The 25,130-nt window shown below is 40.8% G+C and overlaps 1 protein-coding gene across 1 annotated transcript in view; it reads left to right on the top strand.

The window, feature by feature from the left end:
* The window catches only part of LOC309576577 (glypican-5-like), a gene marked incomplete at its 5' end in the record, with an annotated part of 330,180 nt that overhangs the window by 105,994 nt on the left and 199,056 nt on the right, over positions 1-25,130 (top strand). Inside the window, 3 exons of the mRNA XM_082287977.1 lie at positions 3,890-4,020; positions 8,380-8,439; positions 9,972-10,097. Of these exons, the coding sequence (XP_082144103.1) occupies positions 3,890-4,020; positions 8,380-8,439; positions 9,972-10,097 (317 nt within the window). The remainder of the gene's footprint in view (positions 1-3,889; positions 4,021-8,379; positions 8,440-9,971; positions 10,098-25,130) is intronic.

Genomic DNA, 25,130 nt, shown 5'->3' with positions numbered 1-25,130 from the left:
TTCACTTCAAACTTGGCAGCTGGAACCTGAATTGGAGCAAACTCCAATTCTGCTTTGAAGAGTGTTTGTGGCACTTGCAAGGCACAGCAATTGGGCAATGCAATGGAATGGAATGGGGGCTGGGGGATGCAATTTGTCACAGGTGTTTTACAGAGCTGGCTTGGGTTGGGGACAGATTGCCAGACAGACACCTGCAGGCAAATGTGTCAGTGTTTTAATAATAACTCAAAACCCAATCACTGGAAAAATCTTGTATTTTAAAACACTAATCTTCCCATTACAAAATCAGAGAAAATTACTGTTCCGAACTAGTGAAAAGGTCTCCTGCTTTAGAGAGATAAGATTCTCTTGGTATCCAGAAGGGCATGACATTTTTCCCATGTTTGATTATATCAAATATATTAAATATGACCTCAATGTTTAAGGTTACTCAAGCTGTTAGAGTTCAAAAAGATTCTGGATGAGAATTTTTCGATTTATTTTGTTAAGCCTCTGTAATAATTGTAAATAGTCATTCTTTTTAATAACAAATAGTAAGAGGTCAAAAAATGTGTATATATATGATTCTGTACTTCATTACCATGAAAAGTTCACAGCGGAAAAAATGTAGCTATGGCTAGAAAAACAGATCTTTAAGAGGAATCATTGGTGTATAAAAAAAGCTTTAATATGAATAAAAATGTCAGAATTATGAAACATGATTGATTATTCAGAAGATAATGAGGTATGGGGAATACCAGTTTTCAGCTGTAGATGTTCGCTGGTGGAAGACAGACTTTCTTCAATATCATGGCAGAGACGAGCAGAAAGGCCTTAGGCTTAGGGTCTCACCATCAACGAGGGATGATTTTCTGTCAGTTTGTAATTTAAGAGTGGCAGACTTATTTTGGGTTTAAAAATCAAAGAACTGGGCTCAGTCATTCTTTATGTTGATTCCTGATTATTCAGAGTTCTAGACCTTGAAATTTGGGTAAGAGCTTTAAGATTCTAGTCACCATTTCCAGGTGCACTGTTTCTCCTGTGGGTGGTGAGGATTGATTCACCATCTCTGGGTTAAACTGACAGTGAAGTTGTCCGGTGCCCTTAGGATGAGAGGGAAACTCTGTGTCTCTCCCTGTTGTTAACACCCAGGGAACTTGTAGATTCCAGGTGTTGCAGTTCCAGAAAACACCTTTTTGGCTTTTTTATGGCATGTCTCATGTTTTTCAGTTCACACAACATTATCTTATTTTTCATAAATGTCCCATCTGGAAATTTAGGTGGTTTTTAATACATGAGTTGTTCTCATTTGTGCCATCAGCTTTGTGACTGCTCAAATTAGCTAGCAAAATTCAGGCTTTTCTGGTGTTTTATTTTGCAGAAAAATACACATGTCGGAGAGGTGTGAAAATGAGTCCACATGAAAAAGAAAATTTGAAAGTCAGGTTTCTGTTTTACTTATTCAAAATCTGAAATGAATATGCCAAACAGGGATAACTCAAGAGTCATGGGAGTCTCCTGGGAGGGAGTTTATTTAGTCTCTGCATCCAAAGGTGTAGGGTACACCCACATTCATGGAATTAAGTTTTCAAACCACCTGCATGTGCTGCAGGAGCAGTGGTGGGCTGAAATCCTCCATCCTTGCATGCCCCAAAGAGGTTGGGAATGAAGAGAAGCTGGTGATCCATGCTAACTTTCAGGGCATGTCCTGTAGGAAGGGGTTTGAGTAGAAGAGGTGATGAGTGGCCAGCCTGGGGCTACTGGGACTGCCTGGCCTGGGACCAGGTGGGGGAGCTGGACTGAGAAGAAAGGCACTGAAAGCTTGTGTGACAAAAAAGATGTGATTTGCCCTTTTATGTAACAAATTACTTTATTCTTAATGGACTAGAACTGGTTAAAATTTTCCACTGAGAAAAATTTTTCCTTCAAATAATGTGGTTTTGTTTGATATGCAGGAAACTGTTATTACTGCTTAAAAAGAGAGCCCTGAAGCATAAGTTTGGCATAGAAAATACTGAAACCTGGGCAATCTAAAGAGTCATTTCTATAGTATCAAAGATTCTAATCAAAACAAAGAATTTTTTTTTTCAGTTGGATGCTTAAACTGTTGATTCACAACAAAAATGATGACTTAAATATCTTTGAATCTTCTTTCAGGAAAAACAAAATTCTTGGGTGTTCTTCATTGCTTATGTGTATGAGAACATCATTGCTTTTGTGAACCACTCTGATTTTAGTTGGTAAAAACTGTCTCAAATGCATAGTGACATGATTTGAGGTGTATGTAATTTGAAAACATGAACTTTAGTGGCATGATGTAATCTAAGATGGATTTTGCAGAGACCTGTGCTGGAAATTTGGGTCTGTGTACTGTAGGAGACCTGGGAAGCCTGGGGTGGAGGGGAGAAAGCATCCTGTCCAGGAATGTGGTCCAGCTGTGTTATACCCTCTGTCCAGCTCTAGAGGGTTCAAAAGGCTTTTTTGTTTGATATTTTCATTTGCATAGAGTGGGGTTTTTTTCTTTTCAGAAGTTTAGAAGGGACTGAAATAGACTATTTTATTTCACAAAGTTGTGTTTTAGAACAGTGCTGTGCTAGTCCCTGGTGAGACCAGAACAATATACACAGTGCATGGTGTTGAGTGAGGCAGCTGGCTCCCACCCTGGCTGCTGGAGATGTGTCAGGATTAATCCAGTATGTTCCCATTCAATTGCTTCAGTTTTAGGTTCTTCACGGCATATTATACTGCATTGGGCTGTAACTCATATAACTAAAGCTGACAGTAACTGTCATGCTTATAGAGCTTCCAATTTTCCATATTCAGTTTGCTGTTTTTTTCAGCTTCACATAGAATGTCTTAGCTTCACATAGTAGTGGTTTTCCTGGAGGAAATGGCTAAGGCAGAGAAAATTGTCCTGTGCTTGTGCTGACACCTGCATCATAGTGGTGCAAAGGGACAGAGAAAGTTATCTGAAGTCATCTGTGGGCAGAGTCTTCAGCAGACTCGTAAGGGTTCTAAAGATGCAGGAAAGTGCACAGAGCAGTAAGATTCCATCTCACCCTGGTTACTGTGGACGATTGAAGAAGGGATACCAAATCCAGTGCAGTGTGGGATGATGGATTCTGTGTGATTCAGGTCACTGGTAGCACCATGCCCACAGTAGGATTTCCTTTGTGGTCTCTTCGTGTTTGCTTGGGGATTTAAGTGTAGGTTAAACATTACTGGTTACTCATTTGTGGATTAGAAAGGGAAGAGACTTGTCTTACTATTGTCACTTACAGCTGTTACAGCAAATAAACATGTCAGGATACACGAGCAGTGTCAGATTCACAGTGCATAAAGGATAAACACAAGCTTGCTTTCTCCTGGACTGATACTAAATCCCTGATGAGAGGCTTCGGGAAGGGCAGTGAGGACTGAGTGATGTTACATGGCCTGGTTAAAGGCTGAAAGAATTGGTTATCTTCTGATTACAAGCCCCTTCAAACTACAGATAGACTCTGCTCTTTATACATGGGGCAGATGTTCCACCAAAATCCACGTACCTTGAAACTCCTTTATGTTATGTTTCTAAAGAAAAGCTTGGTTTGCCAATATTTCGTCAGTCACTGCTTCAGCCTGTTTCCAAGTGTGCTGTAGTCCAGGTAGCCACTGACAAATCCATGACTGCTGGATTTGACTGATGGAACATCCATTTCTGGTGTTCTTTGCCCTGCCTCGTAATTTGGTCCTTCTTTTGCAAGGCATTTGTTTCCAGCTCCTTGAAGGAAGAATCCTTCCTAATCTTTCTCTCAGCCAGACAGTGTCTCATGCACTGAACACCAACTGCAAGGAACAGGCAGACTTTTTTGGGGTTGTAAATGCATTTCTCCATTCACACCCTGTTTTCCTTTCCCTCCCATCCTTACAGGTCGATAAAGTGTGTGGACAGCCCAGACAGCAAGAAGGGAACCTGTCATCAGCCAATATTGTGCCAGTGAAGGAAGTGACTGAAACCCAGACATTCATGATGGCTCACACCAGCCTGAACAATAAAAGAAGGTAACCCTAGGCTGCAGTTGCTTTGAAACAAACCCTCTGCCTCATGATCTGCACTACTGGTTCTTTGCCCTGTAGTGTTTAAGCCAAAGCCACAGCTCTGCCACCTTCTCTGTGTGCTTTCCAGCCACTGCCGTCCCTGGCAGTTGCACAGGTGACTTCGTGGCATCACATTGTGGGTCTCTCCAAGAAGGGCTGGACTAGGTATCGTTGCTTAACACCAAGGTGTTCGTTATTTCCAGAATCTTTCCGTGAAAATGGTGAAAGCTTTTGCTCAACAAAGTCTGAGGAAACTGATTTCCACAGTTGAGTCTAAGTACTTAAAATGTAACTGCCCAGGTCTGTAAGGACATGAGCTTATCCAGGGGCAGAAGTGGGAAGGAGGAAGGGGTGAAAAGGAAGGATTCATTGCCCTGACACCAAGTCAGCTCCGATTCCACTGGACTGGGGAGGAGTGATAAGATCCTTTGGAATCTCCTTGATTTGTTACATAACAGAGAAAGAGCTGATGGAGTTTTTTAGGCTTGTGTCCATCTTGGCTCCTGTTCTTCAGCTGTGCCTCATCTGAGACACCTGCAGCTGAGTTACTGCTACTGGCCTAGACAGGAGTATCCCTGCTCCCAGATCTCCTGAGTTCTTCTGTCACTTTACCTTGTGTAGTTCCTGAATTGGCTTTCTATACATTCTAAGTGGGGAGGAAAGGATGCTTTTGGAATCCCACTCATGATACACGAGTAGATGTCAAAGCAAGCTGCCCATACAGTCACAGTGCCTGTTTCTGGCTGACACATTGCCCTCTGTAACAGCATCATTAATCTGGAACAAGCCACGTCAGTGGGGCCGTGCTGGGCTTCCACCTCTGTCCAATACCAGCATCTAAACCACCCAGGCAGTCCATGTGTATCTCTGTCTGTTGGACAAGTGGATGACAGACAGCAATGTTAACATTTCCATAGCCTGGGTTCTGGAGTTTCAGTTGGGAACATGAGATTTTTATCTATTTCTGATTTAATTCTCAGCTTGCATGAATGGAACAAACACTGCTTTAAAAGATAAAAGTAGTAACAGCAAACGAAGTTTTTTGAGTGATGGTGATAATTTTATCCTTTTGTAATTTAAAATCAAAGCATAACAGCTTGTGCTAGTGCTTGGAGTTAATCAGTTTTTACCATGCAAATCAGAAAAAAAGAGCTTTAAAGAAATTAGTAAGTTCAGCAGCAAAAGTCCAAAGAACAGTTGTAGTACAATTACTGAAATAGGCTTTTAACAGAGCCCTGGGCCATTTTCTGTGTAACTCACTGGCTTGGCTGGGGCTTAACACTGGCAGCCCAAAAGCCAGAGTTGCCAACCTGTAAACAAGTGACCTCTTAAATAGATGCGAATTTGTGTCTTTCATGGCATGACAGCCATTCTTTCTCACCTGAGGATCTGCTTCCTCTCCTTCCTAACCATCTAGAATTATTTGGGTATTGGCTTTTCAAAATGTAAGGCTTGTAGATGGAAAAGAAAATAAACTAATGCCCTGTAAATTAGACAGTTTGCCTGAATTGGTCTGCAGACTGAAAATTAATTTATCAAAAAAATCTAAACTACGTCCCTGCTTATATAATTAGCATGAAAAATTACTGAATTACGGTGTTGATAGGTATTGTGGAGAGCCTGTGCACCAAAAATGAATGATGGAAATATGCCATAAATAGTAAGAAGTGGAAAATTTGAAGCTATTCTCCACAACTTCCTATAAAACACATGGCCTGAAGCTTGTACTTCTGCTTCTTGAAAACAATTGTGAAACCATAGAGTAAAAGACACAGTGATTGGCTGCATCACTGCATTGTTCATTCTCCATCATTTAATCACATATAATATCAATAAAAAGCAATTTAAGGTAATAAAAATCTATAATACATGGGTGAAATAATTTCTGCAGTGGGTTGTGTAAAATGCACTTAGAGTGATAGATAACTGCTACAGGGGAACCAGATTATGAGAGCAATTATGTCAGTCTTTTGTGATGCCCTCCTTCTGGTGATTTTAAGAAATGAAGAGCAATAATGTCAGCTGCCTGTCAGTTCAGGTGCAAGGTCAGACTGAGCCTGTCTGTTGGTCTTGTCTGGTCCTGGTTCCAAGTGATCCTTTAATTCAAGGGGAGTATGGAGTGTGACACCAGCCTTTTAGAGTAAGGAAAGAAAAAGAGAAGGAATGAGCCAGCACTCTCCAAGTGAACAGAAAAGCTGTGGCTCATTCCCTAATGTGCTGGAGCATTCCTGAGCTCAAAGAAAAGAACCTCTGTGGTTGGCACATCTGTAGGAGAAACCACAATCAAGTGGGCTCTCCTCTCTTGTATACAACCTGCTCAGAGATGCCCTTAAAACCCCAATGCCAGACAGCTACAGATGGATATTTGCTCCAGAGGTATTGAGTCTCTGCTAGGCCACATAAAAAATCAGGTTCCTTTTCTGAGGAGTTTGAGAACCTCTGTTTTCAGCTGTTGTGCAGAGCCAGGGCTGCTGGTGCAGTGGGTTGTTAAATGGTGTCCCTTGGCCTGACATGGTTATTCCAGGGGAGGTGTTTAGGGTCTGACTGGAGCCAGCCCTTCTCACCCTTCACTCTTCTGCACAGCAAGATCTGCAAGGTCCTCAAATGCACAGAGCAACTGGATCCTCTTTTGCAGTAGTTGAACCTTTTTCTTCTCCTCTTACTCTCATGGGTTCCTGGGAGATTTCCTATCTCTCTCTATTTTTCTCTGCATTCCATTCTTGCATATTTTTTGTTGTGCATCACTTAAGTGTCGGGGACAATAATGAAAGAAGCTGAAACTTGAATAAATGTTGCACGATCTTGCAAGAAACCATTTCCTATGATTAAACTGGAAAGCATAAAATTGATTATTAATTTTTTTTACCATTACACAATCGTAGTTGGGGATTAACTGAAACTGGCAGCATTGCTGCTGTAGTCATTTTTTAATGTGGAGGTTACTATAACATGTAATAGAGATGACAAGAAAATTGAAACCATATGATGGTACAGGGAATGTAAATGGCATGTACAGAGTCTCAGTAAATAGGAATGTTATTGCTGAGTTCAGCACAAAGAACTGTTCTGGTCAGGGTCTGGTCTCCTAGCAAAGTTGAATACCTGCCTTTTAGCATCTCTGCTCCATGGAACATTTCAAACCACTAAACACAGACTGGTTACAGAGCTATATATAAAATATGTTTCACAAGGAACTGTAGCATATTAGGTCCCTAATTGGAGGAAGAAGGTTTTGAAATTACATTTTGTTGGGATTTCTTTATTATGCTGTGAGTTTACAGATGTTTTATACATCTTAAAATTAACAACTTAGGCATTCCTTTGGGAATGCTTGAGGTCAATGATATCTATTTCATTTAAAATAAACTATCTATTGGGTCAGACATCACATGATTTTATTAAAATTTGGGTAATAAAGAGCTAGTAAGAACAGATTATTAATGTCAGATGCACGTTAACCACTGGCCAGGGCCGACGTTTCAGCCGATCCAGATTTTCCCTGTTAGAAGTTTTCATTTGGCTTTTTGAGTGGCTGTGTTGGAATTACTGCTGGCAGGTGCCACTCACCTGATGGTCAGTGAAGGTCCCTCCTGTCCTGTGGCCACTCCTGCTAGAACTGCTGCCAGAACATGTGATGGCAAAGCTGCACCTCAGGCTGCTGAAGGTGGTGCTTGCTCTCCCCAGTAAGAGCACTAAATAATTACCAGGGTTATTTCCACAGTTCTTCCTCCAATATGGCCTCAAAGTCTGTATCTCCAGTTTTGCAAAGTTGGGTGTTTTTTCAGTGGTGCAATCCCAGAACAGCAAAAAATACCTGTATTTATATTATTTATTAACAGGCTGTAAATTGCTCGTTGTACCAGAACATGAATGCTACTTGATTGTATCCCCCTTCCCATGGCTCTCAACTGTTGCTGATGTTTTCTTGTACAGCTTTGTGTATTTCCAGTGCTTCCATTTGGTATCAGTTACAGTTGATTTAAGTACCACTGAATTTACTTTCAGCTTTCTGCTGTGTGCGCTGCATTTGTAATTCTGCTCTTATTTGAAAATGATTGGGACAAACAATCTCTGTTGTACTTCTTTCCAGTATTGAATTGACATTTTTGATTGCATGTATACTTTGCAAAAATCTCATGATAATTTTCCTGCTTATTTATTTTCTTATATTGTCCTATGCATGTGCTCGATGACCTTTCTTTCAAATAATTTTTACTTTTCTCTTTTGTTTCTCATTTCTTTTCCTCATTTGCCTGAATTCCTGCTTCTCCCCTACTCCCCAACCTCTCCTGATTGATGCTTATTCTCCCCGGGCTATTCCAGTTCTCTGCCTCTGAAAGCTTCAAAGAATGACAAATCAAGAAGTTTGAAAAAAATCTCTCGGTAAGAATGAAAACAAGGTGACATGCTTTGTTGTCTTTACACCTAGCTCATCTCCAGCTGTAATCTAGGAGCTAGCATACTTTTGATTGCTGGTTTTACATTGTGGGGCACTGGGAAACTACATTTTCTACCCTAGTGTGTTTAGTTTTATAGTGATGAAAAGTAAATATTTTCACTCAGTAAGATGGAGAGTTGGACACAGAATTCTGCATTTGCTAAAATACTACTTTGAAATGTCAGAGCCCCACTCTGATGAGAATGCAAACGAGTTTAAACCTCTGGGGTGAGCTGAGTAAGGCAAGCTTTAGACTCTTAAAAGGGTGCTAGTTTCCTCCTTCAAAGAAGATTCTGATTTAGAACCTGTAGAATCTTTGGCATCTGTGTTTCCTTTTGGAACTGATCCTCTTAGGCTGTTCTGTCAGGCAGCCTTCTGGCTGGACCTGGCTCTACTCTATAAATACTCAGAGCTCATGTTTGTAAGTTGGTGCTCAAGAGGTGGAAATGCTGATTACCTCCTTGTAAGCCCCCAAATTCCTGCTTTTTTCTTTGCTTTAAATACCAGCTTTCCTGCTCTGTTAGGCTAAGTTAGTTTCTTAGGACCATGTGATGACTGATTTATCTAGAGCAGGATTTCATCACAGAAGGTAAATGGGATGGTTAAGCACTTTTGAGAAAGTATAAAGATAGCTCTGAGGAGAGATGACCACTGCCTCAGCCTTGTAGGGATAGATATTTACCAGTGGATTTGATGTTGTTTAAAGCACTTGTTGCTCCTAAGGAGTGATAAATCCTGACTGGTGGTGTGCTGAGCTCCATCCAGCTGAACCCCACGCACCTCTTCAGTGCAGTGTCCCCTCACAGCCTGCCAGGCTCAAACACTGGAAACTAGAATGAGTCCTTTGGCCTCCCTGGTGGAGCTGCTGAGGGAGTTCTGAGCCAAGCACAGAGCTGTGATAGCTCGAGCTCAATCTGTGTCCGGCATCTTGTTCTCTGTATCTTTAACATACCAAAATGGAGCTTCTAAAGCAGTGGAGTAGGGTAATTTCTCATTCTGCAATACTCTCAGTTGTGTGCTGAATTAACACTTGTTTTGTTTGTTTTTATGGCTACCTCAGCCAGGTATATATTAGAGGTATAATCAGATTATAAGAGAGACAGCAATTTGCCCTCAAGGCAATTTTCCATAAACAGTCATCAGAAATACACTGTCTGTACTGGCCATGCCTTTAATGATGATGTTTTCTCAATGTTTTTTAATCTGTTTATAAAGAATAGGTGTAGCCTTTTTCAAATTTTGTGAGAGACCTGTTAACACAATGTGTTAAAAGCACCCCTTATGTGTATAATTACGTGTATTGACACTGGGCTAATTAAAACTGGATGATTTATAAGGAGTAGAAATACACTAGAAATAGAAATTACTCAGATTACTTATTTTCTAAAGTCTTGCTCTGGTGGAGGGTTAGGCTGGCAGGGGGTTTAGCTGCTAAGTTTACTGTTGTGTTGTTAAATGTGTTCTTCCTACGTTACAGAGAGTTCATCAATTACATGAAGCGGTCCCGAACCTTTTATGCCTCTATAGCAGAAAGGCTTTGTGATGGAGACCTGGTGATGAGAGACAGCTCAACCTGCTGGAATGGAGAGGATGTTGTAGAAAGGTAAAGTTACAAGTAAAAGCTTGCTGTAATGGTGAAAAAGGTGTCTTCACATCCTTCTGATGGTTCAGCAGCATTCTAAGACACTGTTGCCATTGTAAGTTTTTTCATCGCAGTGATCTTAGTGAATTGAACTTGTTTAATTGAGAGAGGGTTTTGTTGAAGTAGAAGCTTGTAATTCCTGAGTTTTAGGTATCTGTATTAGATACAGTGAATGTCTTTCTTGAAAGGTTGCATTGCAGGTCCTGTCCTCTCCCAGCTGAGACAGCTCTGTCTGTAGGATCCTGCCGTGTGTGGCTCAGTGAGGGAGCAGCACCTCTGGGACTGGCTGGAGGCCCCTCACAGGGTGCTCTGGATGGGCTCAGCAGTGCAGAGCTGAGCATCATGTTGGGCCTTGATTAGATAATATGAAGCTCTTCCTGTAGAGGTGTCAGAAAAACACAGTGACCAGACCACTGTGTTTTTAAAGAATTTCCCTTTTCAGAATTTCTGCCATAGCACTGTGAATAACAGCTGCTCTTAGAATTGCCCAGCATCCTTATCAGAGCAAGTTCAGCAGGCATTCTTAGAAAGTAACAACATTACATTGTTCCAGGTTGGTAGAGCACCTGGAAGCTCTGTAGGGTGAAAAGACCTTTCTAGTTTCTCAGCTAATTTTTTTCCCCTCTGTATTTTATCAGTGTCTTTCCCATCACCCTTTAGACTCTAAACTGGAATATACACTTGCATTTCCAGAAGCCAAACTTGTTGCTGTCATTTCTTTTACTGTGTATAACATGAGGCAACATTGCCCTAAGGAGAAAGATGTTTAGAACACAACTGTATCTTTACTATCACTGTCAGAGTATACATCAGTTTTTGCAGGAGAGCTGGTTGGAAGTGTGCCAGTGAATGTTCTCCAAAAATTTCTTTTTTGTCAAAACAGAGAAGTTCCACGGGATTGTGTTGGCTTTCATGATGTTTCTTTTTGAAGTGGATTTTGTGGTCTGTAGCAGTTATAAAAGATAAATTTCTAGTGTTCCATTTTCTTGCTTTAAAACAATTTTCATGATTGCAAATTGTTTTGTAGGAGCTTACTGAATATTTCCGACATGGAGCAAAGATATGGCACTTACTGTTTGTCCCATTAATGGGGGTTCTGACTCCCACATAGCTCTGTTTAGTTTTCTCATGTGTAAATAACTTCAGCTTAATTACATCCGAGATATTTGGAGATAAATGCATCTCTAACACATGCAACGAACTTTAATATTTCAATAGATACTGTCATTACAAAAGAATTGTAGAGCATATGTTTGAAGATTTTGGCAACAAAGCAGTATTCTAAATATTTATGTATACTGATTGCAATACTGGTTGAAGTTTTTACTGTAAAAATAATGGAGAGGAAACAGGAAGAATGTCAATATTTCTAATCAATATTTCCATATCAGAATCTCTTTTGCTTGTGACATGTTGCTGGATGCACAGTTAACCTTTAGAACAAACAGCTTTTTGGCCAAAAGAAAAACAAGAAAAGCCAAACAAATGAAAACAAACATTTTCTGTATCCGTTTTCTGGGAAAAAAAAAGTTACATTTAATTTTTATTTTTGTTTAAAAAAAAACCTCAAACCACTCAAATTGCTGATATACATGTTTTAGAAAGGCATGAAGGGGAAAGCTGTTGTTACGTTCCTTTGTCAGTCTGTAACTTTCCCAGAGCTGAAGACTCATGGAAAAGTTTCAAGTTTGAAAGGAATAGGAAGCTGGGAAAAGTAGCAGGGAAGAGACTAACAAGATCCCTCATATTTTGAATAACAAAGCAAAAATAAAGGAAAAAGGAAACCTAAACAACCTACCCCCAAAGATGACAGCAGCAAAAAACCCAACCCCAACACCAAACCTAGACAGATGTTTGTAGTTAACATATTAAATGGGCAAAATGGAAAACAAAAAGGTTAAATTGATGTGTTTAACCAGACAGCTATAGGTAGATAAATAATATAAAATACAATAATATATAAATGTTATACATTTATATGTTCTCTCCCAGTATTGATTACCTTAAGAGGAGGAGACTTTCTGGGCAGCCTGAGCTGCCAGCAGTGCCACACCAGCAGCACAAACAGGGCTCCTGCTCGCTGGCACATTCTGCTCCTTTCATCACCTATTTTATAGGCTGGACTTGTCACAGCTCTCCCCACGTGAGACATAAACCTGTCCTGGTGATGCCTGAAGATGCATTCCTCTTTGCTCTTTCTCCTTTCCCAGGGCACCAGGGCATTAAATAGCAGCAGTAGTAAACAGCTCTGAACTCAAAACAGAGCCTTTTTATTAACTGTGGGTCAGCAAATAGATCACCCCAATGGGTCTGGGCGAACCCGAGTTTAAGGTTACTGGGGCTGTGGAGCTGGCACAGCTGCAGGTCCTGTTTCCTCCACACTGCTTGCATTTCATAATGCTGCTGGAAAGCTGAGCATTATTTATGCTCTGTGTTAATTGGCATGCAGGCTCTTTAGGAAAAACAAACTTGAGCTTTAAAAACAATTTGACACACAAATGCAGCCTGAAACAATATGAAACTAATACTCAGAAATGAGAATAGTGCATTCAATTAGTAGACAGGGCACTTGAGGTCTGATAAACAGGATTAGTCTTGTACCTTTTTATTTTAGTTTAGTTCTTTGGATTGGATTTTGCCATATTTAAATCACTGTGTTTGCAGAAGAAAGAAGTTTGAGCTGCCAGTTAAATTCACCGTAAAAAGAGTCAGATTCCCACTGGTTTCTGACTATGCTTCTGGCCTGCTCTTCAGAGAACAGGAAGAGATGGCTTTGCTAGGAATCCTCCAGTGTCAGTTCAGGACAAAATTAGAAATACTTGCACCAGGAGTACTGTCTTTCTCTTAATTGCTCTTTTGAGCAGCTGATTCCTGAAGCAAGACATTCATCATCCATGCACTAATGAATGGTCTCAGCTTAATGATTGTTGAGCTACAGACATTTCTAACTTGGATCCTACACAGAATTGTTGGACTAGAAGATCAAACTTAGATTTATTTGGAGTGAAGAAAGAAAAACCACTCTAAAAATCACTCCAGGGAGTTTTGTGTTTGTTGCCTCTCCATTTCAAGAGGAAATTTTCTGAGTTTCCAAATGAAATGGTCTTTTTGTTATTGCCAGTTAGCTTTGTCTGAAATATCATTAGTGATGGTAGAAGTAGAAAGATTCTGCTGGTCAGACACAGCTTTCCATTGCATAGGTGTCTCCTCAGGTGTGCATGGGTGGATTTTAGCTGGAATGGGTTGCTCTGAATGTGGCAGACCTCGAGGCTGGTATTGCCTAAACATATGAGATGCTAAAGTTGTCATTCTCCTTTGTCCATATCTGCTGTGATTTTGTAGTGCTATGAGGAGTTAAAAGGTATAAATACACACTCATATCACTGCAGTGTACAGGTTTGATGTGTAGTACCCTGATTTGATGGGGGACGGGGAGGAGATCTTTTACAGCAACTGTTTTTCCACTTGGAGTCACTTTCTCAGGAACCTTCAGCTGTAGGGTTAAAAACTTGGACATGTAAATGGTTTTTAAACCAGGTTACCTGGAACAGAGAAGGAGGATGTTTTTTAACAGCCAATAGGGACCCACATTTCTTTTCCTTCTTTCTCTCCTTTGTTCCTTAACTTGTTTTTGTTGGGATTTTGCACTGAGTGGGGGGATTAGGGGACACCTGTTCACAGGCTTGAACAGATCATGTCATGGGTTGTTAGGCTCTCAGGGCCTGTGAGAGCTGGCTGAGGAAGGAAGTGGCAAATCACAGTGACTTCGTTTTCTCAAAATGTGTTCCTTTAGGGACTTTCAGTTTTTATGAGTTTAGCACTTTCATTGTCCCCTTTCTCATTTCCTTAGTAAGCAGCCATCTGCATATGGAAAACAGAGAGAATAATTTAGCCTTAGAATACTTAAAGCATGTTTAACTCTGTTGTTCTTGTGCCATCAGTGTAAACAATTTCTAGAGATATACTTGTGACTGTAAACTGTGAAATGCTCTCTCTCTTTTTGCAGTATTTTTCAGGTTTTAGGGTATTTTCCAGGACTTGGGATGTTTTTGTTGGTGTTTGTTCAGTTTGGGGTTTTTTTGCAGAGAGAGGGTGAGTTCTTTGGTTAGTTTTTTAAATTTTAAGCCCCACAGAATAAACCAAATACACACTGTCAGAAGTGACCATTTAAGACACAAATTTGCCTGAGTTTACCCTTCAGAATGATGCAGAGCTCTGACAGGCTTGGAGTGGCAGACTGTCCTTCTGTCAGGATGGTTGAGGGGTGAGTGCTAAAATTCTTTGCCATGAAAGCATGTAAATGTTAATAAGGCTGCTAATTACCTCCTGAATTGTGAAGGCAAATCACTTAGCAGCAAAGGACAGCACTGGGCCCTGTTCTCCCAGTTCACTTCTCTCAGATGGAAAAATAAGTCCTGTGGTTTTGGTCACTGAAAATGAGACATTTTGCAGAAGTAAAGACAGAAGGGTTTCATACAGAAACTGGTTATCTTTGTTAGACACATACCTCATCTGTTCCACAAAATACATCCATGTGAGCATGGTCAGATTCCCAAGGGACAGTGCCAAGCCACAGAATAAGAAGGAAGGAGGAAGAGTTTGTAGGGAAATCCATCAGGGAGCATAGGTGGGGGGTATATGGAGGTCAGCTGTGTAAGAGGGGAGGAAATAGGAGTAATGCTCAGTCCAGAGATGCTGGAAGGAGAACAGCTGAGGGGGCTGAGCTGCCTGGAGAAGTCTTTGCTGGGATACCCTGTTTCAGAGCTCCCACCCTCGGGCAGCAAAGACTGATCTCTGTCTCACAGATCAGCAGCACAGAGGCTTTGTTCACTTCTGGGGAATACTCTGGCTCATGCTTGATTGACAAGAAGGTTCTGGAATTAGAGCTCTGGGATTGGTCACATAAAGGAGGATGGAAAAGCCAATGTTCATTGCAGTGGTTCTGCTCTCTCCTGCTTTGCTTGGGAATGGTGTGCAAATTCCAGTGTATCGCAGTAGTACGGTACAGACTGCGGCGTAATACCTGAGACTCTTGAAGGCCTTGTTAACAGCAGTCCAGCGTGCACCAGTGCTTAGCAGGCCCTTCTAACAGCTGAGATGCAGAGACATGCAGCAATCTGCACTGTTTTCTGTGTTTACAAGGTGAGAGGCTTCACTGATGATGGAAAGAAGCATTTACATTTTAAACACAGAGCATTATGCACATAATTAGATTAGAAGTGTTCTTACTCTCAGCCACTAACCTGTAGTACATAGATAAAAATATATATATGCTGTAGGTAGTGCCACCACAGGGGAGTGTACTAGGTTTTAAAAGATGCTTATAAAAGAAAATCTGTTCAACTAGGAAAACAGCAATATAAGGAAATAAGTGCTTCAGTAAGGATATAATATTTGTCCTTGTTTGTAACAGGAATAAATGCAATTTCAGTTTGATTTTAGAGAGGATTTCTTGAAAGTGTTAGGCAGCTTGTGGTTATGAACAGAAAATGTGGTCCAAATGAATTGGTAATAGACTGTGAAAGTGAAGCTGTTTGGTTGCATTTCAGCAATTTCAGCAAACAGAAAAAGAACTGGTTAGCACTGGATGTTCGGTGTGTCTATAACCCATGTGAAGTGATTCCTTATGAAAAGGAAGCACACAAATTCAACCAACAAGCTCTGTTCCACCTGCTGGAGTTACTAAATGCCACATAATAACACCTGCATGACTTTTCTTCTGCAGGATCACAGAGGGCAGCATAGTAGGCTGATACTAATTGAAGGAATTATTATGTAGTGCCAGAAAGGATGTCCCTAAAATATCTCCCAGGGGTTACAGGAATACACAGATGTAGAAAGGGGTGACTTCTGTGGTGGTTTGAGATTAGTGCCACATAGGATCCTGTGGCTAGGTAACTCTTCTGCCTCTGGGTCTGCCTCTGTGAAAACCACGAGCTGTTCTATCCTCAATCACTTGGAGACTATCTTTCTGACAATCAACAGGGACGTTACAATGCCAGTAAATAATTAGCAGAGAGTTCCTTTACCTTGTTTGTTTGATGACAGTCTCACTCTAACTAAAACAGAGTGGGCAAAAATGGAATTGGGAAGTCTCCTTCCTACTTGTAAAACTGTTCATAGTGAGGCTCAGTGCTTTAGAGATGTTTGAACACATGGACAGCAGGAAGGGGTGAGTGTCTCAAAATCTGTTACCATCACAGCACTTCCCAGCTGTGAGAATACATTAAAGTTGGCCATTGATTACTACAAGACTTACTTTTCTCCGTAGATTGGGAAGATACATTCACTTCTTTGGTCAAGAGCCATTTCTAATATTGCAAAACATTAAGCTGTGAGACACAAGCTTTCTGCCCCAGTTTTCTGTTCTGTCAGAAGGGTCACTATTACACTTTTGGGACCATTTGCAACGAAATGGTCATGAAATACTTTGTATGTATCCCATAACTACCTGTGAGTAAGGTGCCTCCTCTGCTGAGCTGCCAAGATCACAGAGAGTGTGGCCCACAGCTGCTGTGCTGTGTGCTGAGACCTTTGGAATTCCAGACAGAAGCTTTTTAAGTACAAATGCAAGGCTGTCCCCAGAGAACCCTTCAGAACCGAGATGCTGCAGGCAGTTGGTGCAGTCTGGGTTCAGATTTGCTGTGGGACTGTGCTGTGGGTGGGAGCAGCAGCACCCTCAAGTGCAGGCTGGGTTGAAGCCATGTGCTTGAGGACAGGCATCATTTTACACCCTACATATGGACACAATCTTTCTCCTTATGCTATAAAAGAAACCTCTGTAAGCATTCATCCTGAATTTTAGTAACAATCCTTCCCTCTCTCCCCCTCCATTGAGCAAGGAATGGTTGCACACGTGCCCCTCTGCCACATTGTATTTAAAGTTGCTTCTCGTGGCACTTCAGTGCCTTGATTTAAGGATTTTCTGTTAAGTAGTAAAATCATGACTAAATTAAGAAGGAATGATTTGCTTCTGAATTGCATGACTTCTGAAAATTAATGTTTGGGTTTGAAAATACAGATTGAATTTCCATTCTTCAGGAAAGATTTATGAGTTTGGTCATAAACATAAGAAATTTTTTTATAGTTTTGCCTAGAAATCATGTTTTCTGGTGAGGCTTTTTGTTAGGAACAAGATTATTTTAAGTTCCTTCTCCTCACCATGAATTTCAAGAAGGTCAAGGCGCATCTTCACTATGATCCATGTTGGAAAAAGGGTGTGAAGAAAAGTGACAGAAGTCAGTGATGTTTGTACATGGTGTCTAACCCATAGATGCTTGTGTCAGACTGTTTGGCTGAATTTCACCTTGGTAAGATAAACTGATAAGTCTGTATGCTTAAGAGCTTTAGTTTTGTTGGTGGTGATGAAGGGGTTTGTTTGATTTTTTTGTTTGGTGGGTTTTTTTAATGCAATTGTCAAGGAAAGACAATTTTAAGTATTTCAGTCCTGGAAACTATCAACAGATTGATCTCAGTGTGGGTAATTCCTTAAATGTAATTATGTGCTGGCTATTGGGAGAAAATTTAACACCAGGAAGGAGCAATGTGTTGAATTGTCCAGGACAGCTACAGATGAGAAGCTAATGTGAGTCAGGAGGCAAGTCTGGTATGAAGGTACAGAGAGAGCCAGGAGCAAGCTGGGAGTTCTTCATGTGGCACAAAAAGAGCACGAGAAGCCTGACTCAAGGCATGAGGAACTGCTCAGCCAAGGCCTGTTGGTGGAGTTTGATAGAATGATTGTGTCCTCCTGGGCTGGACTGCTGAGGGCTTTGGATGACAGATCTTGGTGCACATTGTGCATGACCTGGTGGGCAGCAGGAGCTCCTGGTGCTCAGGCTGGGTTTGGGGTCACTTGAGGAACTCTGCTGGCAGCTTCACTAAACCTTTTACAGTACAGCCTAGAGGAGGAGCACAGAATTGAGTCCAATATTTGGTGCTTCCCTCTAAAGATGGGGTTTTTTTCCCCTTTTGTTTTAAAATTGTGCTTTGGGTTGTGTTCTGTGCATAGTATAGTTATAAATCACACTGATGTAGTGAATGCAGTTCTGGGGATTGACTCATGAGAGCCCATGCCACTGCTGGTGAAGAAGGACCTGATTGTTGGAAGCAATCCTCCTGCTGTGAGATCACCCTCTCATCTTACTTGCAGTGGTAGACTTGTTTCTTAGTTTATGTTGTTACTGTGGTATGTCCAGGCAATTGAAATGGATGGCTTAGGTCAGTACTTGAAAAACATTTCTGTAAATGCAAATGGACATTTGACTTGCAAAGGCATTTTTTGGACACTGCAGCACTCAACATTTTCTTTCTGGTTCAGGGACATGAACACAAATAATTAATACTTGATTTCAGAGTTTCTTGGGGGACACCTCTGGATTTGGTATCTACTCAGTATCTACTTCACTCCCTTGAGCAGAATTCATGGAAGAGTAAATCTTGTCATACAGTCACCACCTTGCTCCAGTGGGACAGTATTTTTCAGATGCAATGTAACAGGGACCAACTTGATAGTATCATAATATGTCTTTTATTGTGGCAAGTTTGGGATATTTTTTATTGAAGAGTAAAAAGGAGTGATGGGCAGGTACTCTTTCTTCTGTATGCTATTTTTTTTTTTTTTTAATTTCAGAAGGAAAGAACAGCCCTTATTTAGTCAGAAAACTGAAGCTTTCCAGTTAAAATACTACAGTAATAATATAGCAGTGCTCCAATCATTGAAACTCTTCTAACACAAACAATCCAGATATGGTTAAAGTCTGTGGAAAGTATCCAAGGTAAAGTTTATTTTCTCGTGCAGGGTCCAACACAGTGACTTTATACCTATTCCTCTTAGGAAAGGTCACACTCAAAGTCCTATTGAAAAGATAGAAAATGAAAGTCTTATCTGATCCTTCTTTGTCTTAGCCAGTGATTCTTCCAGGAGGGAAGTAAAATTCATTTTCTTTCATTTGCAATGGGTGTGCAATACAACAATATAAACAAGGAGGAGAAATTCTATCAAGGCCTGGAGATATTGGACTGAAAATGTATTCTTGAGAATATCAGTTAAATGAGATATCAGTAAGAGTGTTTTTAATACTCATATAGCTAATCCTTTCTCCTAAAACTATCGGGTAGGGTTGGAAGTGGGGTGCTTTTGTCTGTTAGATGAAAAGGATTACCATATGATGTTTGGATTTTGGTATTTTTCAGAACACTGAATTTTTGACCTGATTTCAAGTCGAAATTGAAGGCTTAAAAGTAACAGTGTATTTAAAAAAAGTAGTTGGAAGCGAATTTTCTCATTTTCCTTTCCTAGTCTTCTGTCCCAGCAGTGATGAAAACAGAATTTGTAGAGTATGGAATGAGCAGGTCAGTGAAAAAAAAACATGCATTAAATTCTCTGGACTTTGAAACAGGAATCCGTCAGTGTTTTAACAGAGCCGATTAAATAATAAATTTTATATTTTTCAAATGGAAGGGAATTATGTGAGGAAGGTGTTGCTGAGATAATACCTGTAGTTGGCTAAAATGAAAACCTTTTAGTGGAAATGCAGAAAAAATCTCTGCATAGTTCTCCAGCCTTCCTCCCACCTTGGTGCCATGTTCAGTGGAATTGCTCTGTGTGAATTAATTTAGATATAAGTTGAACTGTATATATATACCCCTGGCAGTTCGATGCAGGTTTTACTGTGCTAGTGGCATGATCTTGCTGTAAATTGTCATGAAGGTAAATTAGCCCTTCAGGTTGGTTTTATTTGTGTTATAGGTACTTTGTATCTGAAGAGTGGAGGAGCAGTCTGTTTCTGCTGCTCTCCAAGCGTAAGTGCCAAAAGACACAAAATAATCTTTTTGCTGGTTTGTATTCCTTCTTTAGGCTTGGGGTAGAAGCTGGCAAAATATCTTTGGTCTAGTGTAATGTGTGTATGATTTAACACATCCAGCTGCAGCCAACTTCTTAGAGAAATTGCTGTGGCAAGGCAGGGTAGACTCCAGAGTTAGAGCTGGAGTCAGGGAGAGGCATTTTTCTTGTATTGAACTGGTTTTCACTGGAAACATGTTGATTCATTGAAATGGGGGAAAAAAAAAATTCTAGATTCTGGCTGGGAAGGCTGAAGAGTCTCTCAGATTGCCAAGAAACCTGTTCTGCTGTGGGGAGATGGTCACTCTCTCCTGCTGGGCCTGCTCTGGGTGTTAGGGATAAAACATTCACCACACCACTGAAGGGTGCCCAGTGTGGAGCTCTGCACTTGGGGGATCAGCTGCACTGGGGTTGGCTGGGCTATCAATCTCAGCTTTAATAAGCGAGGATGTGGAGTGGACTGACATTATTCTCCTGTGTGAAAGGTTTTGTGTTTTCCCAACACAGAACAGGTAAACTTCTGAAATGCTGATATTTTTGGCAGAATAAACCCCATGCTGCTGCCTCTTTCTAGCCCCAAACTGATGTCCCAGTAACACAAGGTTATCTCAGCATGTTTGCTGCCTCCAGTAGGATTCAGAGCCATGGCTTGTGGTTAGAGGCAGATTTGCCTAGATTAGATGAGTAGACACAAAGATAGTTTGGCAAATGTTAAGTATCATTTAAAAGTAGTCTAAATTTGTACATTGTTTATCCCACAGCCTCTCCAGATTATTGACACAAACTCGTCTTGCTGGCGCTGTCCCTGCCTGGTGTGTACTTTCACTGACCTCCCCAGTAATGCTTTTTAGAACGGATGAGCTCTTCTGTGCTGAGACTTGGTGGTTTACACACGGCCACAGAAAGAACCCCGTGGATTGATGGGAATAACGAAAAAACGAGCTTTGATGGAAGTTTTGCCTTGCTCAGCTGATGAATCCAACCTGAGCCTCCCCTGTTCTGTCCAGGCAGTCTCTTGCCAGCTGAGTGTAGTGGTGAGGGTGAACTGTGATTGCATTTTCAAAGTGTTTTCTCACCCACGGTGCTACCAGAGACCTTGAGCAAATAAGACCCATTAATAACCCAGTAGCTTTTTGCATTGATCAGTTAATACACAGAAATGACACCCAACTTGTCAAAGTGATTGCTGCAAATATTTCACAACTTAGTAACTGTCTGGCTCATCTCTGTGCTATTCAGAATAAAAAAATACAAATATTTGAAATTATGCCCAGCATTTAAAGGTATTACCAACACCATTTTTTCCATGTGCTAGGTTTAAATTAATTTTTTGGAATGCTTAAGTAGGGAATGTTACATCTTTCTCAGTTCTCTGCTGCACTTATTTTTTTCTTGACCCGGATTTGTTTCTTTGTGTCTTTGCTTTACTTGCTGCAGAAATAATTCTGTTTGTAGAGGTGTTCCTGGCATCCCTACTCACTTGAGCTTTGATTTGATTAGAGAAAGGGGAACATGGGGTCTGCAAACACCTCGATGTCTTTATTGGCAGCACTTATTGTAGAAACATTTGAAATGCTCTTGAAAGCCGTGCTGGTGCTGGAAAAGCATATTTGAGCAGGATGAAAACTTTCCAAAGCTGGCTTTGAAAACCAACAAAACCCCCAACTCTCTTATTTTCTAGGCTTAAAGGAACTGCATGAGCTTTCCTGAATATGAAAGAATTCTCAAGGCTGTTGGTAAATTTACTTCATTCTTTGAGCAGAATGTTGTCAAGTAATTATCTGTAGAAGAGTTTATTGCTTTGTAAACTCTTCTGGCATGAATGTCATCCTTTAATTAGAATAAATATGACTAAACATCGAAGTGCATGTTTGTTAAATGTGAAAAATCAGAAGTCTTTTTTTAGTGAAAATTGGTCCAATATTGCAGATAGTTTAGGAGGCTCTGATGAACTTCACTACCTGAAGAGACAGAGATGTTGATAAAGGCCCATCTCAGACTTGCCTTTGATTTCTTATTTATTGCAATAATTCAATTTCAAATCATATTTTAAATACAAAATGAATGCTTGAGAGTGAATTGCTAAAACTCACAAGTGAACAGAGGAGTTAACTTTGCCTTTCAGGTCACGGATTCACCCTTGGATGAATTAGTTTTACAGTGAATGATAAAATGTGTCAGTGGTCTGGACTGTGACCTCATAATTTTCCCAGGGTTATTGTCCAGATAATAATTAAGTTTTTTATAAACACATTTATTTACAGAAAATGTTTATCTATAAATATTCAGTTATTATTTCTGTTCATACCCAGGACTTGGCAGTTTACTTACTCTGAAGAATTTGGGGCATGATTGGAACAATATGTTTGTGGAAACTTAATGTAAAAAAGGCAAATCATCACTTCTGGTTTTAATAAATACACAATTTCCACATACAGAAATTTAAAGCAAGTTATGTATTCCTTGCCCCGCTGTGGGAGTCCCTTCAAGTTCCTTGTACTAAACTCCTTGGGACAAACGCTGTAAGTTAACTTGAAAAATACAAGTTCATGTTGACTGTTAACCTCTAACCTTTGCAGGCTCTTTGTCTAAAATCAGAATTTCACCTTGCTTACTTCAGAAACACAGAGGTAGATTTGCATTTTGAGACTCAGGATTAGCAGGCTTGTTCTAAGGAAATGCATTTGAAATGTTATCCCTGAAGTGCTACGGAAATTCAGTGTACATACTGGGATTTTGAGTGCACGTTAGGAGATTGGATTTCACTAAGGAAAACCAGCAGACCTTGCAGTATCTTAAATGTCTGTGGTTGATTTGTGATCATGGAGTCTTCATTAGCTAATTAGGAAATGCTTTAGCTAAAGCAAGACAAAAAGTGATACACTGCTGCAAAAACACCTGGGGCCAAACCAAAAACAGCTGCAGTTTTATTTTCCATTTTTGCAGAGGCAGGACAGTCGAGCACAATTAGTGGGATGTAGCACACTGCCATGGTTACTGCAGCATTTTTCATATCTCCTCAACCTCCTACCGATGTGCAGGAGAAGGAATGCCACCAAAACCTCTTAACAGACTCAAAAAAAAAAAAAAAGGAACAACTGGAATCTACTGGGGCTCCAGTCACAGCTTCTCTTTAGCTGTGTTTGCAATACCTGGAATACAGAACTGGCATCCTTTAAGCTGTTTTAATTTAAATAGAACTGTGCCATTTTAAACCAGAAACAGATTTGATCCTTGATAATGGATTGCTTCTAGTAGCCACGTCCCTTGGGGATAGACTGCTCTGTGGGAAGGCTTGGGTGGCTGCACTGCCTGGGAACGTGCTAAACCCAGAAGAATGGACACTTCTGTGTAGGGTTACCATGGCAGAGATAGTTTTAGAGAAGTTCAGTTGAGTACAGCAGATGTTCAAGCACATCTGTTTCCCTGGCATGGCTGTCTCCCGTGGGTATACTCTGACACCTTGTCTGGTTTTATTGGAGAGGCTGGGTGAGTTTATTTGCAGCTAGACTGGAAGGAGAAAGGATTGAGGTCTTTGCTATGTAGTGTCAGACAGTTCACCCAAGATGTTTGAGTGGGTGTTACAAACCTTGCTGTTTAGGGAGAACTTAACTACAGGGCAAAGACAATAAAAGGAAAGTTGTAATCCAGAGATTTCTAAGAGAGAGTGAAGATCATGGACAACAGCAAATCCTGCTGAGGTGTGACTCTGCCAGCAGCCTGTCAGAACATCTCCATGGTTTGGCTGTGAGGACTCAGCTCCATCAATCCCTCCAAGAGTTTGTTAGGCTGTGTTGTTGTACCTTTATAATGTTCTTGGGAACATGGCTCCAACATGCAAAAAAAAGCTGGACCTGGCCCCACGTCTGCAGAAAACACAGGGCACGTGTCAGAGTCATCTTGCTCCGAAAGCCCAGCGTTCAGAACTGGCAGCCAGGAGTTAGGGAACCTGAAGGCAGGGTTTGATAACCTGAAGCAACAGTGCTGTGAAACGGCAGTGATACCCTGTCACTGATGTTTTGGGGTTAAGAAGTTGAATTCTGTTCTTATGCAGAGCGCATGAGATCTGCTGGGACTCTGCAAAGGTGTGAGCTGTGTAGCTGCTGTCTTTGGTGTCATACAGGCAGAGCTGGAGAAAACCAGACGTTTTTGAGGGGACAGAATGCCCTTATGCTTAGGGATGTTTGCTTCCTAGTGTGGTAATTCCAGAAGCACAGCCCTCCTGAAACATGGAGTTGCAACAGTTCATGCTACCGCAACAGTAAAGTGCTCTCTTACCTGGAGGAATGAATTCTTCTGTCAATGAAAGTCTTGGCAAAAACTGATCTTTCTAAGCCTAATATGTAAGTTCTGTTTCAGTTTTGTGTGACTCCTGACAATCTCTCATTGCTTTGAGGAAGGGAATTACCTCCCATGCTGCCCTCAATATCTGTCAGGAGCAGGCCAGGGCACATTGCAAGCGAGAACTCTGCTCTCCTGTGAGAAACTACTGTCTTTCTGTTGGTCCCAGCCCCAGCTCCTCATGAAGCCCTTCCAGCTGAGCATTCAGCTGTGAGCATTCCTGAGAGGAATGGACCATGGGAGCAGTGTCTATGCTTGGTGAGTTCAAAATGCATCATCTGTCCTGGGGGCATCCCAGGTGTCCCCGCCTGGCACCCACTGGCCAGTGCTGCCTCATCAGCACTAGCACTGGAGTTGGGGATATAAAAAAGCAGAGTTCTCTGATGAAGTAAATGTTTAAAACTTCCTGCTGTACTAATTTCAACTATGTGGAACTAATGTTGCTTTTGCTGATCAAAACCACAGGAAAAATGCTTTCTGGCTGATTCTGTAGGACTGGTCTGTCTCATATTTTTCTTCCTGAAGATTAAGAAGTACTCAAGCGATTCTTTAAATTTTTTTTCTTTTACATTCAATAAGTAGACTCTTACAATTGAGAATTCATGTTTAATTACAAACTGTACTGGGCTGTTAGCTGTTTTAATCCCTTCCATTTTAATTCTTGGAAATCCATTTAATAATGTGTTCTCTGGAGTTTCCTTGTTATTCTTGTATTAGCAATGAGTTCTGTCTAGAAAGCCTTTTCAGTAGATTTCAAAATACAGTAGCATGCTGTGAAATTCCAGGTGAAGTGCTACAGACCAAATGTCTTC

Source organism: Coloeus monedula (genome assembly GCF_965178545.1).
Source record: "Coloeus monedula genome assembly, chromosome: 10".
Taxonomy (NCBI): Eukaryota; Metazoa; Chordata; class Aves; order Passeriformes; family Corvidae; genus Coloeus; species Coloeus monedula.
Note: the sequence above shows the minus strand (reverse complement) of the source record. Positions and strands in the feature narration are given on the sequence as shown.